This window comes from Alosa alosa, chromosome 21 (genome assembly GCF_017589495.1).
Source record: "Alosa alosa isolate M-15738 ecotype Scorff River chromosome 21, AALO_Geno_1.1, whole genome shotgun sequence".
Classification (NCBI taxonomy): Eukaryota; Metazoa; Chordata; class Actinopteri; order Clupeiformes; family Clupeidae; genus Alosa; species Alosa alosa.
The window spans coordinates 24,304,856-24,332,609 of NC_063209.1; the positions used below are offsets into that span (position 1 = coordinate 24,304,856).

Below are 27,754 nucleotides of genomic sequence, written 5' to 3' on the forward strand. Positions count from 1 at the left end.
ACTTGTTCTTGTAAACATTCTCTTTGTGATGACTGGTAAATGTTTAGTGGTTTTATTTATGGCCTAGACTGCTCACAAAGTTTTAAAGCCTTCGTTTTCCCCCACCCACTTTCTTCTTTTCCAAACCTCTGGTCTAGTTCTCTCATTGGCTATCCTAAATCCATGACTGTCAGGTGTGTGCTTGTCCCTCTCACCTGTGGGACGGCTCCTCTTGCCCTGGCAGTGACAGTGTGTGAGCGACTTCCGCAACCCCACCTTGCACCTCTAGTCCTCAGGTGCCACCGCTGTGGACTAATCTCAAAGGAAATCACAACACCACGCAACACCTGAACAGCCAAGCATGGAGAGCCAGAGGGGAGCAACAGACGCAATGGAAGGAGTTACTGTGAATAGGTTCGCTGAAGGTAAGAGAGACAACAGGTATTTTTTAGCCTTGTGTGGTTTTTGTGTGTGAATTCTTATTATTAACAGTCACACTGTAAAGGAAAAATATGCAAATTGTGGGTACTCAAAATAACAAAATAGGCCTAGGAGTTTATTTGCAGAAATGTTTAAGGAAGGTTGTCTTGGCTTTCTGAGGGGATTCAAGGAAGGAAGTAAAAAAAAGTTAGGGTTAGGGTCTTTATAGGCTACATTAAGATACAATTAAAATGAAAACATAATATAATCAAATAATAATTTGTGGTAGCCAGGGGCATGTGGTTTGCAAATCTGACTTTGTGGTGTTGTTTATATGATAACTTGCTGCTTGCAATACGTTACACGTTTCGTGAAAAAAGCTTACATTTTTCTTTAAGGTCGGGGTTTGTAGCATATTGAAATAACAAAATAGTACATAGGCCTACTGATGTCTTATACCTTCAAGACTCGTTGTGATCCACTCTGTCTCTCTCAGTCCGAGTGTCTGATTGATTATTGATGAGCATAATGAACATTCATATGGTAATTCTGGTAATCTTTTTGTCTGCTCATCTTTAATGGTTGACCCCCATGCATGTTAAATGAACCGTATCTGTGTTTACCCTCGCAGTCCGTTATGCATTTAGCATTCCCATTCAGTCATCTATCTCAAGTCAGAGAGGACAGAAAGATGAATGAAAGTCTTATTTTACCTACTCTGTTAGGTATACCACTGTTGTCTCTGAATTGAATTAGGCTAGAGGTTTCAAAGCATACAAGTGGTCTGTAGATGTCACCCTAGAACGTCGGTGTTAATCTTTTTTTTTTTCTGCATGTTTTGTCGGCTGGTTTGAAATAAAAATTTTCCTTAAGGTATGCAAAATAAATGTTGACCATTATAAATACAGTAAGTAAGTATGAGTATATATACTCTTTTGATCCTGTGAGGGAAATTTGGTGCAGTGAGGGGTTAGGTGCCTTGCTCAAGGGCACATCAGCCATTCCTACTGGTCTGTGTTTGAACCGGCAACCCTCCGGATACAAGTCCGAAGCGCTAACCAGTAGGCCACGGCTGCCCCTGAATACTTACTCGTGACGGCATACTGTGTTTTTAGACAATACCTCTTACAGTAAGACAAAACCCCTGCTTCTTCGAGAATGTCCTCAATACTCAGCTATGTAAAACTACTTTTAGAATAGTATCGACTGTGATTTTACAATATGCTAAATATCTAGAATGCCTGATAATTAATTATCCATGACTTAATGCAGGGTTTTCCTAGATGGTTGATTAGGTGTAGGTTGCTTTAAGTATTACATAAAAAGCTGTGGCGTCAGTGCTTTGAAAAGTAACACAAAGTAACTATGGCACAGAATGTTCATGAAAGCAAGTGGCAGTGTAATAAGGCGCTGAAATATTGTTATTGTGTTTTATTTTTCTCTGTATTGAGTAGCAAACAGAAAGGTAAATATTGGTGGAAACAGGAAATCCAATAATAATGCAGGCACTAGGTTTGTGATAGACCCCAAGCATACTCTGTAGACCTATTATTGTGTCTCTATCACCTGCTCACAGTACATTTGGTCTAGATTGCACAGTGATGTGTTCACTGTGGCTTTCATGGTGCCTATTCTCATTTAAATGATCCAGGCGCCCCGGGCTCACCACAATAACTGAGCGCAATTATTTTTGTGTTCTGTCATACCGTATATCAGATGACTGAGGGAAGAAGTCAGCCTTTCTCACCTCACTTCACCTCAGTCTCAATCAGCCTGCTGCCCAACCCCATTCATCTTCACACTAGAGTTATTGAACTGTGTCTTGCCTGTTGATTATCTAAGAACTCGGGCCACAATGGGCTGTTATGATACGGACAGAACTCGGGGCTGCCTGGGGTTGGTTGTGGTCATCAGTATGTTGACAAGCTTCTGTCTCACTGATGAATCAGATTGTAGCCCAGCACCGCAGCACAACAGACAGGCAGACAAACAGACAGCAGAGAAAGACAGACAGGCCACGTGACTGGAGTCAGGATGAGCCTAGCACAGAAGAAAGGAGGCAAGCTGCACTGCTCTGTTCTACCAGCAGATGGCGATAGTTAACTTCAGATTTCTTTCCCCTCTCGCCATATCACTCCATTATGTGCATTTTTTCTGCTTTGCCCATTCTCAAACATTGCACAAAAACAGACTGACACAGTTAAAAAACTGAGGCACTGAATGTGATAGGAGGTATTGTTTCCTCTAAACACGTAACACTGCACAGCAGTGAATGGAACTTGATGTTCATCTTTTACATGTTTTGTGGCTGGATAGATTTTGGTCGGCCTAACCGTCTTTGCATTCCTAAGGTTTTTGAAGCAAGTTGTTGCCATGTTTTGTGTGCGATTTGTGTGCGATGTTCACACTTCCATTAACATTTACCAATAGATTTCCAAATGTTAATATATATATATATAAGAAAATAGAAATACAGAAAGTAGAACGTCCTGGATAGTATTTAATCCATGAATCTCAACATTTGGGATTATAATGTTTATTATACTGAATGATTGCATTTGTAATGATTTTAAAATCACTACCCAGATCATTTTCTATCCATTTGGCAAAAAGTATGTGTCTTGTTGGTAATATTGGTAGCATTTGTTAGCATGGTGAGCATTACAGCAGAGAAAGAGTGGTTACTATGAATGCTTGTACAAAATAGTGAAAATACTGAAAACAATTTCAATGTATTTACCTCTAAAACATCCTTGAAACAATTTGGCAAGAAAGAATGGGAATCTTGTTGGTGGCCTGCAGTTTCTACCAACCCATTTTCTTCCTGGAATTCAACCAGTGGCCTTGGACTTACAATCAACACTCTCACTGCCCCTGTCTGAGACACTGGGCCCGCTGCTGTGGTTCTGCCTTGCTGTCTACAGCCCCTGTGAGGAAGCTTCAGGAAGGCAAACAATAAGTCCCAGGGCCATACGCAGTACACACAGCACAATGTCCTATCTCTGTTGCTTCCCTACTACTCTTATGAAGCTCGCTTGATCCCATGAAAGCCTGTTATTTACTTTGTCTGTTTGTTTTTTAACCATCCAGTACATATGGAACGATTAAGATGCCACAAACATTTTTACCACCTTGAAGGTTGTTTGTCTGGCTTATATCTTACAGAATTAATGTAGTGTTTTGTGCACACTACAATTATTTTTTTTCTTCTCTTCTTCTGTTTTAACTGAGAGCCTTGGGTGTTTTGTGGAGTTGCCTTTTGATGTTGGTTTAGATGAGAGAAAGGGGTTTACAAGGCATCTAACCTCTACAAAAATAATTAGCGGGAATGCTTCAAATGATTACATTATTGTACAGGAATTCCATGAGCAGCATTCATGGGAGTGCCAGGGAGCTCAAACAAAGGTTCGCTTTCCATGGAGAAATGGGAACAAAGACGAGCTTAAATTTAGATGTCCTGACACATCTAATGAAATGTCCAATAACAATGAAAGTGTTTTTGGTGGCCTTCAGTGTGAATGATAGTCATGTTCATCTAGTCATATTTTGTATATTATTCTGACATCAAAACAAACTAGCATGGAACAGACATAAAGCGTTTTTTTCACCTGTTATCTGTCTATATTATCTTGCTGAGCACTGTTGTTGTACAGGGTCATATTGTTTTAGTTTTTTTTTTTTTAGGTTTCTTTGACTTGTGAAAAGTTACTGCCAAGGAACACTTTAATACTATATAATTTATTGTTGTAAAGTTGTGTTCCAAAATGCGACTGTCACGTAAATCAGTACTGTGCACACAGATAAACAGAAAACAGAAGAAAAGTCCCTCAGACAGTTGTCAGCACAGATCATTTGAATTGCTTACCACTTGAAAAAGAAAACAGATAGTGCCTTTGTTTCAGGACACAGGAATATTAAAAGTCACACACACACACACACACACACACACACACACTAGCATAACTACACTTAAAAGCATTGAATCTCTACTTAAGAAAGCCATAAAAACATTTGATAACAAAGCATTGTCATTTCACCTTGCAATATCTTAGAGAGACATACATTTTTAAGCTTTGACAATTTCAAAAAGTATGCTTGTTTGGTATATAAAGTGTTACATAATCTTGACCACCCCACCCCACCCCACCCCCCGCCCCACCCTACCCACTGCATGGCTATTTCCAAAGACTTGAAAGCGGAGGTAGTACACTGGCCTCTGTAAAAGGGGACTGTGATACCATTTAGACACACCACTTTTGGGGAAAACGTATTGTCAATAATAGGAAGTAAACTCTGGAATATCTTGCCTCTCCCAATAAGAGAGTGTCCTACATTGAACACCTTTAAAACTCACTTAAAACAGTGGGTCCTAGAAAACCAGAGATGCACTCAGTTTTAACGGTCACACATTTCATCACCCATACACTTTCACTGTTAAATTGAATGCAGTATAGAGATGGATGAATAATGTCTTTGTCATCGTGTACTTTTATTTTGCTTTGTTTGTTTTGTCAATGTATATGTCATCATTATGTGTACCTTTTAGTTTATAAACTGCTGGCTGTTTCTATGTTAGTCTTATAGTAGTTATTTTTACTAATTCTGGCATATTTACATGGTGTTTTTTTATAAAACAATGTTTATAAAATAAATATGGTCCCTATCAAATAAACAAAACAAAACACAAAAACACACACACACACACTTGATTGCAGCATGATATTCTTCCTAGAAGTCTAAAAAAAGTCTTTACTCGGAATATCTAAAAAGGAAAGAGCTGAACTGTCCAACTACTTTGTAGTTTTAATGGCCATAGACACCACAATCCTCCGGATCATCCTCCACCCTCCCGCACATGTGGAGCCCAGGGGGTTGGAGTTAGGTGGGGGTGGAGGGGAAGGAAGGTGCGGGGGGGGGGGTGGAGGGCATAACGGAGGCTTCTGCTGCTGCCGTGCTTACTGAGAGCTGAGGACTGGAGAGGGAGACCTAGAGTGGAGCCGACAGCATTCTCACTCATAACCATGATGGGTTGACCCGGGGGTACACTCACACACAGTAGGGGCACAAACTGGGCAACTCTGAAAAAACTCACAGACCTTGCGCAACATGGACGGCAAGAAAGTGCTTCATTTTGTGCCATCTGGTGAGTACAGACCGGTTATTTTGGGGTGTGTTTCCTGGAACATGAGAGACCTTGTGGCATACACGTGTGGGTCCCTGCCATATGCTCTGCTAACTCAATGAAGGGGGAGGGGAGAGAGGTTATGTCTGTCGTGGCTGGAAATGTAACTCTTTATGTCAGAGAGTGTCCATACATGAGGAGAAGTAAAGGAGCTTTATGTTAGCATAATGTGACCTAGACCACTGTAAACAGCATGCAGCCCTGGCGGGTGTGTCAATATTGGCCATGCTGCTGTAAAAGTGGTAACTGTAGCACTTGAAATAGGAAGTTGGGCCATGAGCAACAGCTTGCAAAATCAAGATTCAAGAGAAAGGTGATGAAACTTATAGCACATAATTAATTCCATTTCTCTGGTTTTAGGTCTTCTGGGTCCTATGAACTGACTTTATAACATGCACAGGAACTGGAGTTTTGTTTTGGTTTTGGTTTTGAATGTAAATTGGCTGCTGTATGAAATCCTCTACCTATAGCATGTGTAATTTAACGTCTCTCCAGTGTATATTTGTAATTGTACAAATTAGAGTGTAAATGTTATTCCATGTGGATTTTTGTGGTTGTAACAGTAGGTCATCTGATGTGTTCCTCTATTGTCTCAAGTTGCCCTTGACAGGCCATATTTCACAGATCTCCCACATTCCTGTCAGCAATGCCTAACCATAACATTTCCCTTAGGGCCCGTCCACACGGAGACACTTTTTGGGTTAAACGCAGAAGTTTTGCTTCGTCTTGGCCGAGCATCCAAACGAATCCTGTAAACGCACTGCCCGAAACCGCACTTTTTTGAAACCTGGTCCCAGAGTGGAAAAATCTGAAATCGTAGCCCTTTTGAATTCGTTTGGACAGCAAAACCGCACATCCTACTTGCGTATCGATGATGTCATCGCCACACCTCAGCTGCCCTGGGCTTGACACTTTATAGTATTGCCTAACAATACTAGTTTTCATACATGACATTACCTACGATTAAACTCCGTAGGATAAATATCACAACTGGTGCTGCGCAGTGCCTATAGCTTATGACTTGGTGGACTGAACACTGTTTTTCCCTGTGTTTTTTTAATGCATTCTAGCTACTGTCAGTGATGCGAGAGAACTTAAGTTATTAAGGAAGTGCGGTGTAAGTTTACATTAATTTGTGCATAGTGCCGGTGTCATTAATTTATTTTACATGTCTTACAACATAAAAAAAATGCATTCATAGTGAAGTCAGATATGAGCATACAAAGACGCTTAGAACTCATGTTAAGCCTATACACGGGTTTCCCGTTTACCAACAAAACTAGATGCGCGCGCAACGTTATTAACTTAACCTAAATAGTCGGCTGCTGTAAGCTACAATCGGATTTTATTGTATACCCCTGTTGTCTCAATGATAATAACATCTAATTTCAGACTATATTTCAAAGTTTGCCGCTTCATTTGCATTATTAATGTAACATCGTTATTTTGTCATTTTTGGCGAAGACATGCATTCCGTTAGGGATATTGAACATATTTAACATTCTCTAACCATCGTGATTTCGAATTGGTGCAGTTTTCAGCACAAAAACTAATTTTATTCTTTTGCTCTTTTGCATTGCTCTATGCTGTTCTATGGTGCTTTCTGCCTCTTGGTTGCGCACGCATGTTTTCGTGACGTTGCATAGAAATCCATGTATAGATGCGCACTAAATCCGAATGCGCGATTTGATGCAAGCAAAAGTATCGACTGTTACTAACAAAGGTATTATAGCAATATTATAAATGTGGCGACGGAATGGCCTAGAACTTGGGTACGCCTAGCCTTTGCACTTGCGGTGATAACCAAAACTAATGTGAATCGCGGACTATCCTACAACCAAAGAAAGTAGAGGAGATTATTTTTACCTGCGTTAGCCAAATAAAGGACGGGACTGTACCCTTCACAAACCGTAAAAATGAAGTTTATTAGTTTTACAGTTGACTACAGTTGACAGTTCACTATAAGTCCACACAAACAATTCTGGTTCCCTTGCACTAGACAGTTAAGTCGTAGCCTACTCTGTCTGTTGTATGGCCTACTCTGTCTTTTGTAGGCCCTAGTCTCACCAAGCTATGTTCAACCTCACCTCCATGTTGGTACTTCAGAAAGCCCAGGTTGTAAAGTCCCCTTCTGCTTAGAGTGATAAGTACCATACTGCTCAGTGCTCAGCCATTGAGCGTGAGATCTCCTGTCTGTTGGTTTCAGGGGAGTTTGCATTACAATTGGATGTATAGTCATACCGTTGTGTAGGTGACTACTTGTGTCATGATTAGGGGAGGTGGGTTGGTCAGTCTCAGGAGTATTTAATGGGTTAAAATGTTCTGGATGGATTTGCTAAAGAGAGTGCTAAGAAGATTAATGGCAAGAAAAAATCTCTCCTGAACTAATCTGGCCAATTTCAAGGGTTTGCACACTCAAGCCGCGGTCATTTTCAGTTGATAATTGTGGTGAATTGGTGACTTTTCATTTAGCCTCTGTCATTTGATATGAGTTTTCCCCCTTCTTCTATGTCAATTTGTTAAAACATTCATTGCGCTGTTGATAAATCAACTTAATTCCTCTTTTTTGAATTAGTATGTTTTTGTAACCACTGCTTCACCCTAAGAGGATTATTCTTTGTGACACAAGATTACAGATTCACATACCTCTCTTGATTTTATTGCGTGAACTTTTCTAACAACTATCAGGGTTGCAGTGAATGTACCACATACACCACAATACATGATGTTGTATAAGACCTGCGATTGTTCTGATTACCATGTTAAAGACTCATGCAGTGAAGTATGCGGCAACACCATGGACACACACACACACACACACACACACACAGCCTATACACACCTGTATGTACACACACAAAATGCTTATTATCTATACTTTCATTCAATTCAATTCAATCTTACCAGTGTTTTGAAAGGAATATACAATGAACACATGCATACAGAATCATGTAGGGACTAGTAGTTGTTCTGTATCGTCGAAGGTACAAAAGAGGAGAATGGTATTTAGATATACAACACAAAGACATGCCTCGACTGTTTTACAGGGCATGCTGAAAGGGCAAGTTGTTTCTCTTGAGCCAGAGCGGCTTCTCCTCCTTTGTGTGGATGCAAATCACTCTCAGGTGCATAATAGGTGCACAGCAGAGATGGGCAGCCTTTATGCTAATGTGGCATGTGGAGGATTTAATTCCTTCACGCCTGGGATAATGTAGCAAAAAAATATCTGCTTGATTCACACATACCGCTTTGCTCACGGGGGACTTTTTCTCATCACCTGTCTAAAGCCATTTTTTTAGAAAGTAAATAATCTTTGCAAGATGCTATAAGAGTACTGTTTTTTTGTCTGTACTGACACCAGCAGAGATAGTTGTTTTCAAGAAATGCTGCATGGCAGTGTCATTAGGTCAGATAGAGTACAGCTTGCCCACTATTTCAAGGGCTGCCAGCTCACAGGGGCTCTTGAGAAAGGCACGGGCCTTGACATAATGCTATACTCCTGTCAACACCCCAGTACAGCATAGTCAGCAATGGGAAATCAGCGAGTCTGGTAACAGGAAGTTCTCAGAAACGGGCAACAAGGAGAGGACCACAACAACACATCCACAGGAGAGACAGGAGGAAACACTCACTACAGTAACAGCTCTGACTGGCCAGGGTTTGGTGGAGCAAAATTGCACAATGTTTAAAAGACTTGTGCAATGCTATGATTTAAGGATTTTCCGTAAACATATGATCATTGTTGAACTAAGTGTGAACATCCAAATAAAACCTAAGTGTATAGTTTGCCAATCTTTTCATCCAAAGAAAGAAAGAAAGACACAGAAGCATACATACACCCAGAGGCACTTTCTGCACTAGTATCAAGGAATGTGTCTTTAAAAACATTTTATTGATGAGCATGCAAACTGCTCATGGTAGTTCTACTGCTGCAGGTTGAATGCACTAGAAGCCAAAGGGCAGCTCGGGTTAATGTGGCATAACTCTGGGTGGTCTCAGAGCTATGTGGCTATTATGAGTACATCACATGCATGGACACATACTTTCTATCTGTCTGTCTCTCTCTCTCACACACACACACACACACACACACACACACAAAGTTGTCTTTGTGTAATCTTATTTCAGCTTTTTAATAGCTGTTAAGGCAACAATATGACACAGACATGAAGCTACACGCTGTTATTTCTTCATAGTTAAAGTTAAAGCTTCTCATAGGCAGTGGTGATTGTAGAAAAAACACACAGACAAGACACATAAAGTGTGTGTAAAGTGTGCTGCTGTAACGTGGTATATCGCAAATAATTAAATGATAATATTGTTATAATTAGCATGTCAACTATATGGTCATGCTGATAAATGTGTAATTCCACATGACATTACACACCCCAGTGTAAACCTACAGTAGTCCTACATTCTGTTTTAGGAAAAGCCTACAGCAGAAAAAAAAGCTCTTCATGACCCTTTTTTGTTTGGTCTCACAGAAGCTCCATCATCCGGGAGGTCTAAGAATGGATATGTGTTCCAGGAGATGGGTGAGTAAGGCAACTGAATGGAGTTTTATTTGAATGTCAGTGTGTTGGAATATTAGGCCCATTTGTATTTTTAAATGGGTAACCCTCTTCTCTGGATGTCTTTCTCAGATTATGCTGTGTGAGTGATGGGTTTGGTCACATCTGAAAAAGCATGGTGGAAAATTGGAATGTTAATCTCTCCCATGTTATTCTCTCTCTCTCTTCTTTCTTTATTATGTATATACCTCTAACTCCACACTACGTTATGAGTATTGCTTTCCATGCGATGGAAGAATTTATTAGAAGCGGCTATTGTTATATTGCTCTGAGTGTCTGGTTTGGAGTGAATTTTTTATTAGGCTGCAATGGGTTCTGTTCTCTTAAACAGATGGTAATGTGGGCTCAATATATGTGCTATATGCACACACTGTAAATAATGGTAGGCCTAGTTTCACCCCACACCTAGCATAAGAGATTCTATACATGTGTTTAATGATTCATGTCAATGAAAGTCTTGTCCTGTCCTTATTTCCATTTTGAATTATGCATGTTTTAGACATGTTATACCGTTAAGTAGGCTAGCCCAGTGTTTCTCAAAGTGTGGTCCGCAAGCTATCCCAAGTGTTCCGTGAGCAGACGTGGTAAAATATAAGATGAGTTGTTTGCCATATTGAACCAACTTGTATGTAAATCCAAACAGTTCTGCAACACTGTCTATGTAAGATATGCCAGTTTAAATCATATGAGTCCTCTGACACAATAAGCAAGGAGCCAAGACAATAAGCAAGGTGGTTCAGTGAAGGCCTATTGTGTAGGCTTATATGCTGTTGAAGTGGGTCTAATCTTTTTTTTAGGTGGTCCGTGCGTTTCTTTTTTATTGGTTAAGTGGTCCTTCGTCTGAAAAAGTTTGAGAAACACTGGGCTAGCCTACTATGTTGTTGTTTTTAGATAGGATAGTAAGCCTAGGCCTGTGCTAAAATGGTAGAATTGTACATTTTGGTAGAATTTCATAGCATAATATACACTTCCATGTCGTATTTATTTGTTTGTTTATTTATCACTACATTAATAGGCTATTGTAGCCTAGTCAACATGTCACGAAAAGTCAGAGTCGGAGAAACGTGCCTATAAAGTTTACTACTAGTAGGCCTATGACGCTACCATGGCCTGACGCTACCGAGGATTATGTGTCAATTTACTTAAATTCACAGTCAAAAACTTCATGACATATCTGCTGGCGTTATAGCAAGTACCCTACAAAAAGCTCCATCAGAAATGTTTGTGTTGCTAAATGGCAAGGGCATGGACAATGGCAGGTTATGTTGCGCTTATGATGTGGTGACTGACTAACAACTCTGGCAAAACTAACGTTAGCTGAAGGTTAATTCATCAGGTCGAGCATGCATTTATTTATGACTGCAATATCGGTGGATTTAAGCCATCAGAACACTTGAATATGTCTGAGTGGAGCAGAGCGCTCTAGAATCTTTGCTTTGATGTCCTTATCTCAGTAGAGTGCCCGTATTCTGATAGGCATTTGAAAGCATGTTTCCTGATCTTTCACGAAAACATAAACTAAATTTGACCCATGTGATTTGTTACTTTCGCCGTAGAGTGTCACAAATATGATGGATACCCAAATCTCTGACCTTTTCAGAACTTCAAGATGAGGAGCAAGAGGAGTTTAGGGAAGGGCAAAACAGACGCCAGAGTTCATCCAGTCCCACAGAGGATCACAGTCACTATGACAATCAGACAGAAGGGAGCGTTTCAGGTATGTAAGCCATTGCATGTGTAGCTTAATATGTATAATTGTGTGTGTGTGTCTGTCTTTTACTGTGGTGTGTGTGTGTGTGTGTACACGTGTGTGTGTGTGTATGTAGGTGAGTGGGTGTGCATGAATGTGTGTGTGTGTGTGTGTTGCCTGTGTGTTTGTGTGTGCGTGTGTGTGTGTGTGAATTTCTTACATTTGTACTCTGTCAACTGGCGGTCAGTATCTCTGTGTAAGCTGCTGTCTTGAGCAAAAAGGCTGCCTTTGTCGGTCATTTCCGCTGAAAGGCAAACAGCCAGGCCTACTCAGGGTAGCCCCAGCGGTACACCAAACAAGACTGGCTGGCTCAGAGCACAGCTCCTCCCTCTCTCCAGCCTCCCCTTGAAATAGAGAGCGCTGCCAAAAAGCCACACATTTCTAATTCATAGTCAGAAACAAAGTCAGTTGTGCGCATTGCATAGTTCTGCTGAGTCTATGTGATGTCACAGGGGAGAAGCCCATTGCCAGGTTTCTGCTTTGTCATGGTGGAGGTAGGCAGACGCAGTGAGCTCGGGGACGTTTGTGTGCCCAAAAAATACGGCTCCGCGCCAGCCAAGTTGGCTCCCGCACAGGGTGAATTTATGTATTCTTGAGGACAGGCTGTAGGAATTTCTGCCACAACTCCAAGCACAAAGCCCTCAACAGGCATGACACAGATAATGAGTTTTTAGTGTGCCCTCTTTTCTCCCTCCTTAGTGTATCCTATCTCAGGACAAGCTGGATTGTACTGGAAGTTATTTGACAAACAATGTAGTACTTTCCTCTTTGTTTCTCTCTCTCTCTCTCTCTCTCTCTTACACACTCACTCTCACCTTGCTTTTATTTATAGACTGCGATGACTCAGGATTCGGTCTCCTGAATACATCAAGAAAAGTGAGCCTTTATTTAATACACTCCTTGTTACATTTTAAACACAGACATCCTAGACTAATACAATATTAGCCCATAACCTTCAATCCTACTCAGAATCAGAAGTTTTTATAACAAAGCCATTTATTTATTATAATTATAACTATTATAATTATAACAGCACACATCCACTATCGATTCACTCCCTGGCCTCTATCAGCCATCCACAGTATGTGAAGCTGATGGACTTCATATAATAACAGCACATATTACATTAATAACAGCACATATCCACTATTGATTCATTATACATATGCACATCTTGCTGCACGGAATGAGTCACTGTTGCGAACACCGATGAAATCTGGTGCGAACACTCACTGGTCTCTGTCAACCGTTCACAGTATGTGAAGCTGATGAACTTCCAGGAGGAAGTGAGGGCCCACAGGGACCTGGACGGCTTCCTGGCGCAGGCCAGCATCCTGCTGGACGAGAAGGCGGCGTCCCTGGACGAGGTGCTGCGGCGCATGTTTCAGCACGTAGCTAACGATGGGCAGGCGAGCTGCAGCTCGGACGAGGTGATGAACGGCCTGTTCACGGATGCTGGCGGAAAGGGGGCCAATGGTGAGTTTGAGAGAGTGCAGGGGTCAAGAGAGTCGCACAGATTGGTGTTAGTGAAGAGCAGTGGTACCCAATAACTTGGAGACAAGACTAGACTAAAGGGCTCGTTCATTGTAAGCATAATTTGAAAAGCATAAGAATAAAATCTCTCTAACATAATATGCCACACTGGCAGAGTTGAATTACTTTATATTATATATTCCTCTCCTCTAGGATGACTTTTATATTATATATTCCTCTCCTCTAGGATGAATTTTATATTATATATTCCTCTCCTCTAGGATGACTTTTATATTATATATTCCTGTCCTCCACAGTCTTTCACAGAAAGTCTTGTCTCGACCTTTTTATCAAATCGTTTCTCTTTTGCCACTCTCTGTTATGGAAATCAGCGCTGTGGGAATTCCATCTCATGCCAGGAGAAATAACAGGAACAAGAAGCTTCCATCATTCGACGTAGTTTAACCTCATCCACCCCCCCCACACACACACACACACACCACCACCACCTCCTCCTTATCCTTCCTTCTTTTCTCCCATAGTGCATCTGTTGACGGAGACCATCCAGGGGGTGACCGCCACAGCTACGGGGGTGCGCTACCAGCAGTCTTGGCTCTGCGTGCTGTAAGTGACCCACACAGTGGCACCAGCGTTGATCCATGGCTCCTTCTCCTGTCCGTGGTGCCACGTTTCTCTCAGCCCAGTACATCTGTCCCTCGCGCTGTGCCATGCTGCTTGTTATCACACCATATGAGTCACCGCTGCCCAGGGCCATGTTTCCCACTGAATAGCGGAGCGCGGAGTGAGCGCGGAGCCTGTTGCCATGCTCCACTGAACTAATTGATATTGTAAATGGGAATATCTGTCACGCGGTGCCTTAATCCTTTCACGAAATTGGACATCTCTGTTTTGTTCTATCTCTTGCTCATTATTCTTTCATGTCTTTTGCTCTGTCTTTCACATTATTTTTTTTTTTATCTCTCTCTCTTCTCTATCACTCTGGCATACACACACACACACATACACACACACACACACACACACACACACACACACACACACTCTCTCAACCATTCTCTCTCTTTACTCTCTCTTGCTCATTCTCTCTAATTATTTGGAGCTCCTCCTCAGAGGCTCTAACCCTCTAACTGTGTAAATATTCCTCCCTCCGCACAGCTGCACTGTGAAGAGTCTGCAGAGGCGCTGTGTGTGTATCACACGGCTGGAGAGGCCACAGAACTGGGGGGTGAACTGTGCTGAGGTCCGCTACGTCATCCTCATCCTCGCCCCACCCAGAACGGTAAAGACCTGTGGTCTCTGACCACACCATCTGACTACACACTGACTATGCACTTAAAGGATTTTTTTTTCACACAGATCTCTGTTTCTTAAGGTCATCAAGTACTGTCAGTACGGGAAAAAAACCAACTACAGTGCACACTGGGGGATTCTTTAAAATCATTCATTCGTCCCCAGAGTGTAGCACTGTAGCTGTCTGGTTGCTTTAGCTCCTGGCTGCAGCAACTCGAGCTAGGTTTTTCATTTGTTCGTTTTGTTTTTTCTTCAAGTTTTCCTTTAAGGCTCATGGCAATCAAAGTACTTTGTAGGCTTAAGCAATAGGAAGTACTGAGTGAAAATCTTCGATCCCCCTTCACCGATTCATAATAACAATCAATAACAAAATTCTTCATTCCCACTCTCCTCTTCCTCTGCTCTCAGAAAAGCACAAAGACAGCCATCGAGTTGGGCCGCACGTTTGCCACCATGTTCTCCGACATCTCCTTCAGACAGAAGCTCCTGGACACCAAGAGCCAGGAGGAGTTCAAGCAGGAGCTCATGCGCCAGAGGCAGAACCACTCCTCGGCGGTGAAGAAGCCTGCAGTGGAGGAGAAAGACCCGCACAGCAAGGAGCCGCTCAAGGTCTTTACCATAGTCGTCATTCGGTGACTTTACTTCATTTGAATATCTGTGTGCACGCATTAAGTCTTCTCCTCAGATTTTATTACTGACAATTTACAGGCCTCCAAAACATTCAGCAAAAGTTTTTCTTGAAGAGCTAGGTGAACTGCTATCAGTCGTTTGCATAGGGTTTGACTGTCTTATTATATCAGGGGATCTAAACTTGCATGTGGATAATCCTGAAAACAATTACGCCAAGGAATTCATTGCACTAATCGATAGTTTCTCCCTAACACAGCATGTACAGGGGCCAACACACTCTCTCGGCCATACCCTCGACCTTGTTATCACAAAGGGTCTCGATGTCTCTACAGCTGTTAAGCTGAAGTAAGAAATGCAGTGAAATTATGTCTGGTGTCAGCCTATTTGTGCATTAATGGGGGTAAAAAGTGCAGTAGAAGAGGGGTTTAGTAGATTAAGTGGCAAGGGCTGCATAAAAAAGGTGGGGGAGGATTGGGATTGGGTGGGGGCACCAACAAGGAGCACCCAAGAGCAACAGGGGCAAGGAAAAACTCCCTTACCAAAGGAAATAAACCTTGGGCAGATCCCATCGCTCAAGGGCAACCCAACTGCCAGGGTCTTGGTGTGTGTGTTGGGGATGACAGGAGATGGGATAGTGTGCTGTGTATGTGGGGAGAGGGCAGTGTGCAATATGTGTGTTGGAGAAGCTTCCTCATGAGACAATGTGCTGTGTATTGGGGGCAGGGACTTACTAATGCAAGCAGAGCACTGTATGTAATGTATGTGAGTGATGACAGTGAAGATGTGTGTGTGGGGCGGGAGGGAGTAGGCAGTGACTGTGTGTGTGTGTGTGTAGTGTGTAGGTGGGTAGGTGGGGGCAGTGTGCTGTAAAGCATGTAGAGGATGTGTGTTGGAAAGATCCTGAAGACAATGTGCTGTGTATGTGGGGGGGGCAGTGTGCAGCAAGTATGTAGAGGAGGCTTACTGTAGCAAGCAGTGTGCTGTAAGTATGTTGGGGATGTGTGTTGGAGAAGCTTCCTGATGAAATAATGTGCTGTGTATGTAGGGGGCAGGGACTTACTATTGCAAGCAGAGTACTGTATGTAATGTATGTGAGAGTGATGACAGTGAAGATGTGTGTGTGGGGGGAGGAGTGGAGCAGTGACTGTGTGTGTGTGTGTGTGTAGTGTGTAGGTGGGTAGGTGGGGGCAGTGTGCTGTAAGTATGTAGAGGATGTGTGTTGGAGAAGATCCTGAGGACAATGTGCTGTGTATGTGGGGGGGCAGTGTGCAGCAAGTATGTAGAGGAGGCTTACTGTAGCAAGCAGTGTGCTGTATGTATGTGAAGTGATGACACTTAATCACCTTCCTAACATCAAATGGGTATTTTGATTACTTTCAGTCTGGTTTTCGGGCAAATCACAGCACTGAAACAGCTCTCATTAAAGTTTCCAATGACATGCGCCTAAACACAGATTCAGGTAAAACATCAGTCCTAGTGCTACTGGACCTTAGTGCAGCATTTGACACTGTTGATCACAATATTTTACTACACAGACTAGAACACTGGGTGGGATTTACAGGCATAGTTATCAGCTGGCTAAAATCATATCTACAAGAAAGGAGCTTCTTTGTTGCCATCGGAAACTGTACCTCAACACCAACGTCCTTGACCTGTGGTGTTCCGCAGGGGTCGATCTTAGGGCCACTATTATTCAACCTCTATATGCTCCCACTTGGACAAATCATCCAAAATAACTTGATTTCATATCATAGCTATGCAGATGACACACAAATTTACTTAGCTCTGTCACCAAACGACTATGGTCCTCTTGAATCTATGTGTCAGTGTATAGAACAAATCAACACCTGGATGTCTCAAAATTTTCTTCAGCTGAACAAAGAAAAAACTGAAGTAATTATATTTGGTAAAAAGGAGGAAAGACTTGCCACTCTCCTTGACACAAAGGGTTGAAGGCAAAGGATACAGTTAAAAATCTTGGTGTATTAATTGTCAGTGATCTAAATTTCAACAGCCACATGAAAGCGACAACTAAATCAGCTTTTTACCATCTCAAAAATATTGCCAGACTCAGAGGGCTGATGTCAAAAAATGACATGAAAAACTCATTCATGCATTTATCTCCAGCAGGGTTGATTACTGCAATGGACTGTTCACAGGCCTTCCTAAAAAGACTATTAAACAGCTTCAGATGATACAAAATGCAGCAGCTAGGATTCTAACAAAACTAAAAAGAACTGACCACATTACTCCAATTCTAAGTCCTTGCACTGGCTTCCAGTAAGTCACAGAATTGACTTTAAAGCTCTATTGCTTGTTTATAAATCAGTAAATGGAGCAGGACCTAAATACCTGTCAGACATGCTTCAGCAGTACACACCTTCTCGTCCCTCTCAGGTCCCAGGTGAAAAACCTGCTAGTAAAACCTACTGTTAGAACTAAACATGGTGAAGCAGCTTTTTTAGCCTATGCCAGCTGTGGAATCAACTTTTTATGACATCAAAAGGCCCCAACTGTAGCCAGTTTTAAATCTAGACTTAAGACCAAACTGTTCTCAGATGTTTTCTGCTAACTGTGCCGAAGTTACAAATTCTGAATCTGCCTTTGATAATTATTCTACTTTTATATTTGTATTACTTTTTTTTTACTACTTTTGCCTTCGTTTTTGCTTACTAATTATCCTTTATTTTTAAATTATTTTACCTTGTGTTTTTATGTTTTTTCTTTTTTATTATGATCTTTACCTTTTAACTATTCTTTGACTATATTGCCTTTTTATGCTTTTTATTTGTTATTATTGTTTGGTTTTGTTTATGTAAAGCACATTGAATGACCTCTGTGTATGAAATGCGCTATATAAATAAACTTGACTTGACTTGACTTGACCATGGGGTTGGGGTGATTTGTGGGGTTTTGGGAGGCTCCGTTTAGACATACCAGGCTGTTATTTTTGTTTACATCGAAATGCTTTTTGCTTGTAAAATGGCATCTTGATCCTCTTTTTTTTTGCAGGTTTTTAGTTTTTTTTTCAGGGGCGGGGGGAGGGGCTCAGCTTGTTTTGTTTTTCTGGTCAGGCAATAATATATCTCGTTTGTGAGAATTCCCCACACACACACTGAGACCACCCTGAGGTTTCCCCCCTCTTCCCATCTATCCCTCCTAACAAATAAAGCGCTACTCCACAACACAAATCAGTGCCAGATTATTACACTTCTTCCCCCCCCCTCACTTCTTTCTCCCTCGCTGCTCCTCCGCACTCACTCTCTCGCCCAGCGCCCAGGAATGGCTAGCAGCTGGAAAGCAGACCCAGTTAAAGAGCAGCTTGCCTGAGCCTCTGCCAAGTCGGCTGTGGTTCTCTGGCACCCCGAACGGGCTCGTGCGGCTGGTGCGATGAATTATTTCATCATGTATAGCTTTCTAATGGATGGAATTACTTTGTCCTGCAAGTAGCCTGGACTTCCTGAAGTGCTCACCAAATATAAATGACAAGTGCTATTGTCCGAGGCTTAGCATTCCTAAATATTTACACGCTTGTAAGCATCTTGGTTATTTTGAAGCCCAAGCACTCAAATCTATAAATAAACAGTGTATGTCTCGATGTGGCTGGATTCCAGACAGCTTTTCCTGCAGTAAAACATGAAATGTTATGTTACTCCCAGCTGTTACAAGGGAAAGCTGTCTGTAAACACATCAAAGTGATTTTTTTTCTCTGTGTTACCTGATGAAAGAGCAACTTGCCTTTATGCAGCCTTTTTATTTCATTTAGAATTCCTGAACTGCACACGGATCGACCTCTCCTCTGGGAGTCCTTAATCCGTCAAATTTCATTGTCCCTGAGAAGCATATTTAATGTGGAATGTGAATGCTCTACGTTACAATGTGTGTGTAGAGACATTCAGTATTGAGACCTGGATTTGGGGTCAAATAGGCTTTGCAGAATGAAAACTGTTTACTGTAGGATCTGAAGGGTATATTGAGATTATGGAGCCCCGTTTACACTGTATGTTTGCTCCTGTCTACAGTTAAGGGAGTTCCTTCGGTTTGGCCGCGGCATGTATGAAGACCTGTGTCGCAGACTGCCTCACTACCCCTCGGACTTCACAGATGGTACAATGTCTTTTCTCTCCAACCTGTCTTCTTCGCTCGATGGTGTTTAATGCCCCCAACGTCGTCTTCCAGGCAGCTCTGCCACCGTCAACTTGAAGGCACCTAATCCTAAACCTAACTCTAACCCTAATCTTAACCCATGCCTAACCATAGCGCCTTTCAGGCAGCGCTGCCTTGAAGACAACGTTGGGGGCATAAAACACCACTCAACACTTCTTATTTGCTTCTACTTTGGTGGATGATAACATCTGTTTGTTTTCTTACCTTGCAGGTATGTGGGGTAGTAACAGATCGTGGTTGAAATACACCACCACGTCCATCTACTTATACATAGCCATCTTACTGCCTGCCATTTCCTTTGGCTCTCTGAATGATGAGAGCACCAGGGGAGAGATAGGTGAGTCTGTGAATTTATCCCTTGTCCCTTTCCTTACAAACTGAAAGATTTGTACTTCGCCCTGTAGAAAAGACCATGTGCACTTTCCTTGACTGACTTTATTAAGGACGATCTCTTTCGCTCAGACGTACAGAAGACCATCGTTGGTCAATGCATCGGAGGGGTCATCTATTCTCTTTTGGCCGGCGCTCCAATGGTCATTCCCCTAACAACTGCGCCGCTGGCCATTTATATCAGTGGTAAGACCCCACAATCCTACCATGCTACCTCCTCTCTGTGCTGTAAGCAATGGACTCCCTGCAGAGGAGTCGTTCTGTATTGATTGTGTGAGCTCTGAAACGCGGGGTGTTTGGGGAATGTGTTTGCAGTGATCCGTGGTATTTGTGATGATTATGACCTGGATTTCCCGGCCTTCTACGCCTGCACTGGACTGTGGAACAGTCTCTTCCTTATTCTGGCAGGGGTCTTCAATGTCAGCCTCTTCATGAAGCTCTTCAGACGGTCAGTTCAGACGGGTTTTGCATGAAGACAGATTGATTTATGGGTCGACCCATTGTTATCAGCCAGTTAGTTAGTCAATACATCAATCAGCCCAAATGCTAACAACAGTATTATCAATGTACAGTGAGTCCAACAGGAGTTCTATCCTTAATACATAACCTTAGTTTTTGTCATAAATTCTTAAAATAGCATTCTAATCAGGAGTTAGTCTGGAACATGACTGTTTTGACTTCCGCCTCTGTAGCTGTAATCTCAGTATTTGGTTGAGCTTGATGTTGTGTGTTTTGGCTCTGGCTATGATAAATGTAAAGGCTCTCTGCTCAGCACATTTTTCCTCTTTTGCCCACATAGCTCCATAGAGGAGATATTTGCCATGTTCATTGCCATCGCTTTTGTGGGTGATGCGGTGAAAGGCACAGTGAAAGGTATGTTCTGGCCTCACAATACACTGGATGTTATGTAGACACTTCTTCATGTTAAGTAGTTTTGGATCAGTTCTACAATTCAAATCTTACTAAGTTCTCTCTCTCTCTCTCATATCTCAGTCTTCCATAATTATTATCATGCCCCTGAGCTCAACGGTACTTTGGGGGAGTTGGAGCACCTAGTGGAGATGGTCCAGAACTTCACCTTACACTCTCCAAACCTCACCAATCACCTGACCCTTCCTGCGAAGCTCATCTTGTGCACAAGGGAGCGCCCAATCCTCTGCCTCCTTCTGATGCTAGGCACGCTGTGGCTAGGCTATGCCCTCTTCCTCATTAAGAGGAGGTATGTCTTTAAGCCTCCGCTAACATGAACGCATGACCATCATAGGAGCCTGTCTGAGGAGCAGCAGAAACAGAAACAGAAAGGAATACTGAAATCATGATAGAAGCAATGGAAGTGCCAGTGAAATGAGTACACACAAGTATCACTATGTGAACAAAGATGTTATGACAAGTCTCACTATGTGAACAAAGATGTTATGACAAGTATCACAATGTGAACAAAGATGTTATGACAAGTCCGAAATTGAAGACATTGTAAAATGAAGTAAATAATATAAAATGAAATACCTATACCAGAACAAAATATAACAAAAGGAAAAAAACAAACATAAACATAATAGTTTTTTTATAATACTAATGTTGTAATGTAATAGTAAGAATGTTTTTAGTGCTGTAAACAAATATGGCTCTCAAATATGTATACTTGCAATACATTCACTTGGCTTGGTTCAATAATTTTCCTTTACATTACGTGAAATGCAATAATGTCCTACGCCATAATGAGTAAATTAGCTTGGGTAGTCAATGCAGAACACTCTTAAAATCTACATTTCCATCTACTCAGCTACCCACTGACCCATGCAACCTTACTCGGGGCTTTACATCTTCAGCCGTGGGCCTGTTTAAACGGTCTGTTGCAAAGCATAATGGAATCATGATCCATTTTGTTTTGGAACTAGCTGCCAGGATCAAAGCATAGCCCCCATGAGGGTGCTACGCAGATATCAATCAGTTGATAACTGTGTGCAACAGTCAAATGAGCTGAGTCCCTTTTCACTGCGAGAGGGGGGAGTCACCAGGATGGAGCTGAATGGCATCCCTTTGTGTTCCGCAGCCCTTTCCTGCATGCCAGAGTGAGGGAGGTGGTGTCCGACTGTGCGCTGCCCATCTCCGTTCTCGTCTTCTCTTTTATCGGCTCTTATCTCTTCATCGATATTGAGCGTGAGTACAGGCGGTGCACGCACACAGAGGCACACAAACAAACATACACACAGTCACTCACTCTTGCGATTTTGCGCGCACACACACACGCACACACACGCTCTCTCACTCTTTAACACACACACACACACACACACACACACACACACACACACACACACACACACACACACACACACAAACTACCTGCAGGTTTGAACGGATATTGGCATTTTAACATCTTTCCTGCTGTAGTTTATGAGCTGAAGTAATTTGTAAGACTAGTAAGGCAGTAATGAGGCCGCTTTGATGACAGGCCTGTGTGGAACCAAGAGCAAATTCTGATTAAGTGAGCCCTGCATGCTACCCTGACAATCATGTAAATATGTTCACTCTTTGGGGATGGACCTAATTTCACAGGCTTTGTTGCATATCAAATGAATGGCAGGTTTATAAATTATAAATGGATTGCACATTAACTCATGACGTCCTGTTGTGCTGTGATTCAGTACCCAATAGAGGGTTTTTTTTGTTTTTATTTCCCCCACGTAGTTCCTGTGTTCAACTTCTACGACGGCCCCATGTTCAATGTGGCCTCCTTCAGCAGGCTGTCACCCTTGAACGCCCTGAGTGCTTTGGGCCTGGGCTTCCTCCTAGCCATGCTGATATTCGTCGACCAGAACATTGTATCGTCCCTTACCAATGCTCCAGAAAACAAGTAAGCTGCTCGAAATCTCATCTTCAACACCAATTAGGAAATAATATATAACGTTAGTGAGAATTCCCCACACACACTGAAACCACCCTGAGGTTTCCCCCCTTTTCCTATCCATCCCCATGACAACTAAAGCACCACTCCTTCTTAACTACCCCTTCTTAACCGTTTCATTAATAACTAATTCTAGAATGCTCTGTGCTAATACTCTAGAACACCTTCAAGGTTATGCTTTGTGTTGGATTGGCTGGGCATACTTGTAAATATAGCCTATTCTGTGTGCGTGTGTACTTGAGGTTGGTGAAGGGTACAGCCTACCACTGGGACCTCATCCTCACAGGCTGCATCAACATCATGATGTCCATGCTGGGGTTGCCCTGGATGCATGCTGCCATACCGCACTCCACGCTCCACGTGCGTCAGCTGGCGGTGGTGGAGCAACGTGTCGAAGGAGGCCATCTCTATGAAACGTAAGTAACAACCCAAGGTGACATGGGCCCTGTGCGTGTGTGTGTGTGTGTGTGTGTGTGTGTGTGTGTGTGTGTGTGTGTGTGTGTGAAAGAGTGGGTGTATGTAAGAGAGAGGGGACCGGAGGGGGAGGAAGTGGTCCATTTCCTTTAGATGTTCTTTTGATGACTAAGATCGATTGGATAACGTAAGTGGCAATATAAATTTCTGAACTGAAACATGAATTCTTCAAGAAAGAAAGCACTGCAGTGTGGCAAAGCCAGAGAAATGAAAAGAACTATCCTTATGCAAAGCCCTTTCAAAACCCAAGGATTTCAGTGAGAATCTATAAAATCTCTCACTGTGAAAATAAGACTAAAAAAAAAGGATTCTTGGATCTTTTTCCTGATCGAATATATGTTAAACGTATTTCACTACAACTGAGATTATCTTTGTCTGTAACATTCTGGGGGAAAAGCTTGTCTCTCTGCGTAGCATACCAAGTGTTTTTCATTGACTTGCTTCTCACACATATAAAACAAAAAACATGCCTCATTACCAACACAGATGTGTGTCTGTGTGTCTGTGTGTGTGTGTGTGTGTCTGTGTGTCTGTGTGTGTGTGTGTGTGTGTGTGTGTGTCTGTGTGTGTGTGTCTGTGTGTGTGTCTGTGTGTGTTTTAGGATTGTAAGCGTGAAAGAGACCAGACTCACTGCTCTGGCAGCCAACGTGTTCATCGGGCTGTCTGTGTTCCTGCTGCCGGTGCCACTGCAGTGGATCCCCAAGCCTGTGCTCTACGGCCTCTTCCTCTACATCGCCCTCACCTCCATCGAGGGCAACCAGATGTTTGACCGCATGGCACTCCTGCTGAAGGAACAGGTAGGCATCAGCCGCCCCTAGCCTAATGTTCTTAGACCAGGGCTACAATAGGTCTGCAACTGAAGCGCTCCGTTCGCGCAGTGTAAAAATTGTTTGAGAAGACCGCTCTAATTTTTCTGAACGTATGTGACACTAGCAGCACACGTTCTGCCTCTGGAAGGCTTTTTAGGCTAAAACATTTTTTGTCACCTACAGCAAACATCACCTCACCATCTGCTAGCTGCCTGTGTCCTGAATACACTGTAAAAAAAACGCAATCTCTGTGGACCGCCCACAGGCTCCAAAAACGGCAACAAAAACAACCTGAGCAAACCTAGCCCATAAAAACATAACAAACTGTTCCAGCAAATCACAGACGAGATGAGATGCTTGTTTAGGAGAGTTTCAATTGCACGGAAGGAAGTAGCGAGCTAGCTCTCTGTTTTGTTTGAATGTCAACAGAAATGACGTTACCCAGCATCGCTTAGAGCACCTTTAAAGTTCCCTCTCAGTCCACATTAGTACTTGAAATTATGAAATATTGATGAAATGCATTCATTCTCAGTGCTGTCAATAGTCTTACCTAACAATTTCAGCTAAATTATTTCTTTTTTTGAACAAAATGAAGGTAAATCATAATAGATTATTGAGCAAGACCATTACTGGAGATGTTTTTGCTATTGAATGATTGTTTTTTTGCAGACATCTTTTCTTGAACAATATAAAGAGGAATCATAATAGGTAATAGGCAATTGGTGGAGATGTTTCAGTGCCATAAATAACTCGAAATAATTGGAGGATTGTTGTTTTCTTTATGCAGACGTCTTATCCTCCAACACACTACATCCGGCGTGTGCCCCAGAGGAAGGTGCACTGCTTCACGGCCCTGCAAATGGCCCAGCTGACTGTGCTCTGTGCCTTCGGCATGTACCCGATACCCTACATGAAGATGATCTTCCCTCTTCTCATCATCCTGCTCATTCCAATCAGGTGACGCTCCAAATCAATGCACACACACACACACACACACACACACACACACACACACACACAAAAGTCAAGACAACAGTATCAGCTATAATTGATAATAGATCAGAAGATATACAGTATGCTATACTATATATGTTCACAGTCATGCGCAGCAACATCACGGTCAGTCGTTCCATGATGAAGATCTTTTTTTAGAATCAGTGCATTTGAAAATAATGGCTTGTTTTTGCAGCCCTGTATATACGATTGAATGCCTCATCATTTGGATGTATCGGTTAGTGAGAAATAACTAATCTTTTCCTTTTTTTCCCCTCAGGAATTTTATCTTGCCAAGCATAATTGATGCAAAATACTTGGACATCATGGATGCTCAACATGTGTGAACAAACAAAATATGCTGGACTAAACAAAATATCTGATGCTCTTGAAAGTACAGGAGGATGTGATGTTTATAAAAATGCTGTTTAATATTGTTTGCGGGGGTGCTGTTAGAATTGGTGGGTCCTATGGAAGAATATAATATCGGGCACATCCAATAATAATAATGTTGGTCATTATGTTCCTTGGAGTCATCATCAGATGACCCATGCTGACGATGTGGCTGACACAGAGATACCAAAGGCTATCCTCAGATGTGATCGTCTACCCTGAGTGAACTTTATTCATTTTATAACCACTTTCTCATTGTCATCTTGCCATCCTATCAAGGTTATGTTATAATATTTTATGTGCTCCAGTACTATATCACATTTGAGTCTACAATTACTTATCATGGGAATGAAATCATCCATTTCCTCTTGCAGATGCACTGTTCTTATCATGTAGACACACCTAGTTGACTCACAAAAACATATCTGTGCTTTATTGGAGGTGGCATTTGTTTTGATGTCTTTCTTTCAGGTGGAAATTAATGTAGAACTTAAGAGAATTTTTTTCAAAAAAGAAATACATTCCTTTAAGACTTGTGCGATGTTATGTGGTTTGCCACCATATTGGCATCTTGTAAGAATATTGTGTAATTGAATTATTAAAAATACATACAGTATTAAGTCTGGATATACTATACAAGTTTATTCACAAACAGTACTTACTATGTCATGATCGATGACCAGCTAACCTCTGACCATGTTGCTTCTGTCGCCCGGTTATGCTGCTTTGCACTGTTTAATATAATGACAATGAGACAGTATAACCCAACACGCCACTCATCTCCTAGTACAGACCATGGTTATCTCACAGATTGACTACTGCAACATACTCCTCACAGGCCTTCCAGCTTGTGCTGTAGAAATGCTACAGACGGTCCAGAACGCTGCGGCCCTTCTGGTCTTCAATCAACCAAAAAGGGCACATGTCACCCCGCTGTTCATTGAGCTCCACTGGCTTCCCTTAGCCGCCCGCATCACATTCAGATCACTAATGCTTGCATACAAAGTGATTGTTGGGTCTGCACCCAGTTACTTAAGTGCTCTCATAAAGGCTCATGTTACCCCTTGACCACTGCGCTCCTCCAAGGGTTGTCTGGCACTGCTGCCCCCACCCCCACGGCAATCCAGACTTTTTTCATCCTTGGTCCCCTGATGGTTGAACATTCCGTCCCTCTCTGTCTTCAAAAAACTCTTGAAGACACTAGCCTACTCTTCCAAGAATACCTCCTCTCCTAACGCTTCTGACAACCTCACACACCTGATACACACTTACCATGCTCTCCTCTCCTCTACCTCCTTCCTCTCCACTTTCCTCTCTTCCCTTCTCTACCTCCTCTTCCACCACTTCTCCTCCTACCATACTTTGACTGGTACTATAGCCACTCTATCCTGGACCATAGGAATTATGACTGCATCTGTCATAGATGCAGTGGTAATTCCTATGGTCTCCTCTGCACTATACTGTATCTTAAATGTTATTTTATTGCTGTAGCTGTAGCTCTGTAGGCCAAGTTTACATGTAGCTTATTCTATTGCTGTAAATTTCTTTGGATTAAAGCATCTGCTAAATGAATACCAGTGCTACTGACAGAAGACTAAAATGACTCTAGTGAAACAATATGGGATGACTTGGTCATGGTGAATGCATAGACCAGTAAAATATGATGCCAGTTTATTAGATTGTGATACATAACTTGGCATGACTGCAGGGTCGTGTTAGCCTTGGAACACCCAGACCTTCACAATTGTACAATTGGGAGTGTGTCTGGAAATGTTTCATTGACATACGACTTTAAGCAGAGGCGTAACTAGCAGTGAAATTAAACTTAAATTGGTACATTAATTTGCCGAAAGTTCGTATGGGTAGACCATCCCCAGGCTAGAGTAGTGTAGGCGCCCTCCTGAATGCATTACGCCAGTGTACTCCGCTAGATGACGCTATACGCCATATTTTGCAGCCCGAACCATGCTGTCCTCCATCGTCCCACAATTCTCAGAGTGTGCCAGCCATTGACAGCAACGCTGCAGCTCCTCCGCTTGCCTAGTTACCAAGTGGAAAAACATTCATTGCTGTTTCTTCTCTCCTGCATTTAAAGTAACTTCCAAGTAAGTACGCAAATGTCGGTTTTTAAGTAGACGCTAGTTTGGAGGTTGGTTGGCCAGATTAGTTAAACAAGCAATCATATCCTTCCGTGAACGTTACGTTATTAGTCATCATGTTAGACATGTCACGTTAGCTTGGCTTCTGCAGCCAAAGCTGCTCAAAACACGGGACATGCTATAGCAATAGATAGCTTTGGTTAGC

General features: G+C 42.2%; 2 protein-coding genes across 3 annotated transcripts in view; both read left to right on the forward strand.

The window, feature by feature from the left end:
• The first annotated feature begins 155 nt into the window (after positions 1 to 155).
• Positions 156 to 26,070, forward strand: LOC125286375 (solute carrier family 4 member 11-like). Of its 2 annotated transcripts, none has more exons than XM_048231413.1 (20): positions 156 to 404; positions 10,066 to 10,116; positions 11,753 to 11,869; positions 12,735 to 12,778; positions 13,159 to 13,378; positions 13,918 to 13,999; positions 14,552 to 14,675; positions 15,095 to 15,295; positions 19,339 to 19,423; positions 19,695 to 19,820; positions 19,946 to 20,059; positions 20,189 to 20,321; positions 20,673 to 20,746; positions 20,867 to 21,092; positions 21,927 to 22,033; positions 22,565 to 22,730; positions 23,024 to 23,197; positions 23,857 to 24,052; positions 24,852 to 25,021; positions 25,338 to 26,070. In XM_048231413.1, the coding sequence occupies exons 1-20, from the start codon at positions 341 to 343 to the stop codon at positions 25,402 to 25,404; spliced, it is 2,541 nt and encodes an 846-aa protein (XP_048087370.1). In that variant the 5' UTR covers positions 156 to 340; the 3' UTR covers positions 25,405 to 26,070. The 2 variants fall into 2 exon arrangements, with proteins under 2 accessions (XP_048087370.1, XP_048087372.1); XM_048231415.1 differs by lacking the exon at positions 156 to 404 and adding an exon at positions 5,422 to 5,542.
• A 1,362-nt stretch (positions 26,071 to 27,432) lies between these two features.
• The window catches only part of enox2 (ecto-NOX disulfide-thiol exchanger 2), a gene marked incomplete in the record, with an annotated part of 227,630 nt that continues 227,308 nt past the window's right edge, over positions 27,433 to 27,754 (forward strand). Inside the window, 1 exon segment of the mRNA XM_048230956.1 lies at positions 27,433 to 27,555.

What these genes read in the sequence shown, in the direction of transcription:
- LOC125286375 (XM_048231413.1), top strand. Translation starts at nt 341, where the DNA reads ATGGAGAGCCAGAGGGGAGCAACAGACGCAATGGAAGGAGTTACTGTG. An exon ending in TGGCGGAAAGGGGGCCAATG is followed by an intron (nt 13,379 to 13,917) that starts GTGAGTTTGAGA and finishes TTTCTCCCATAG; the next exon opens with TGCATCTGTTGACGGAGACC. An exon ending in TCCTCGCCCCACCCAGAACG is followed by an intron (nt 14,676 to 15,094) that starts GTAAAGACCTGT and finishes CTCTGCTCTCAG; the next exon opens with AAAAGCACAAAGACAGCCAT.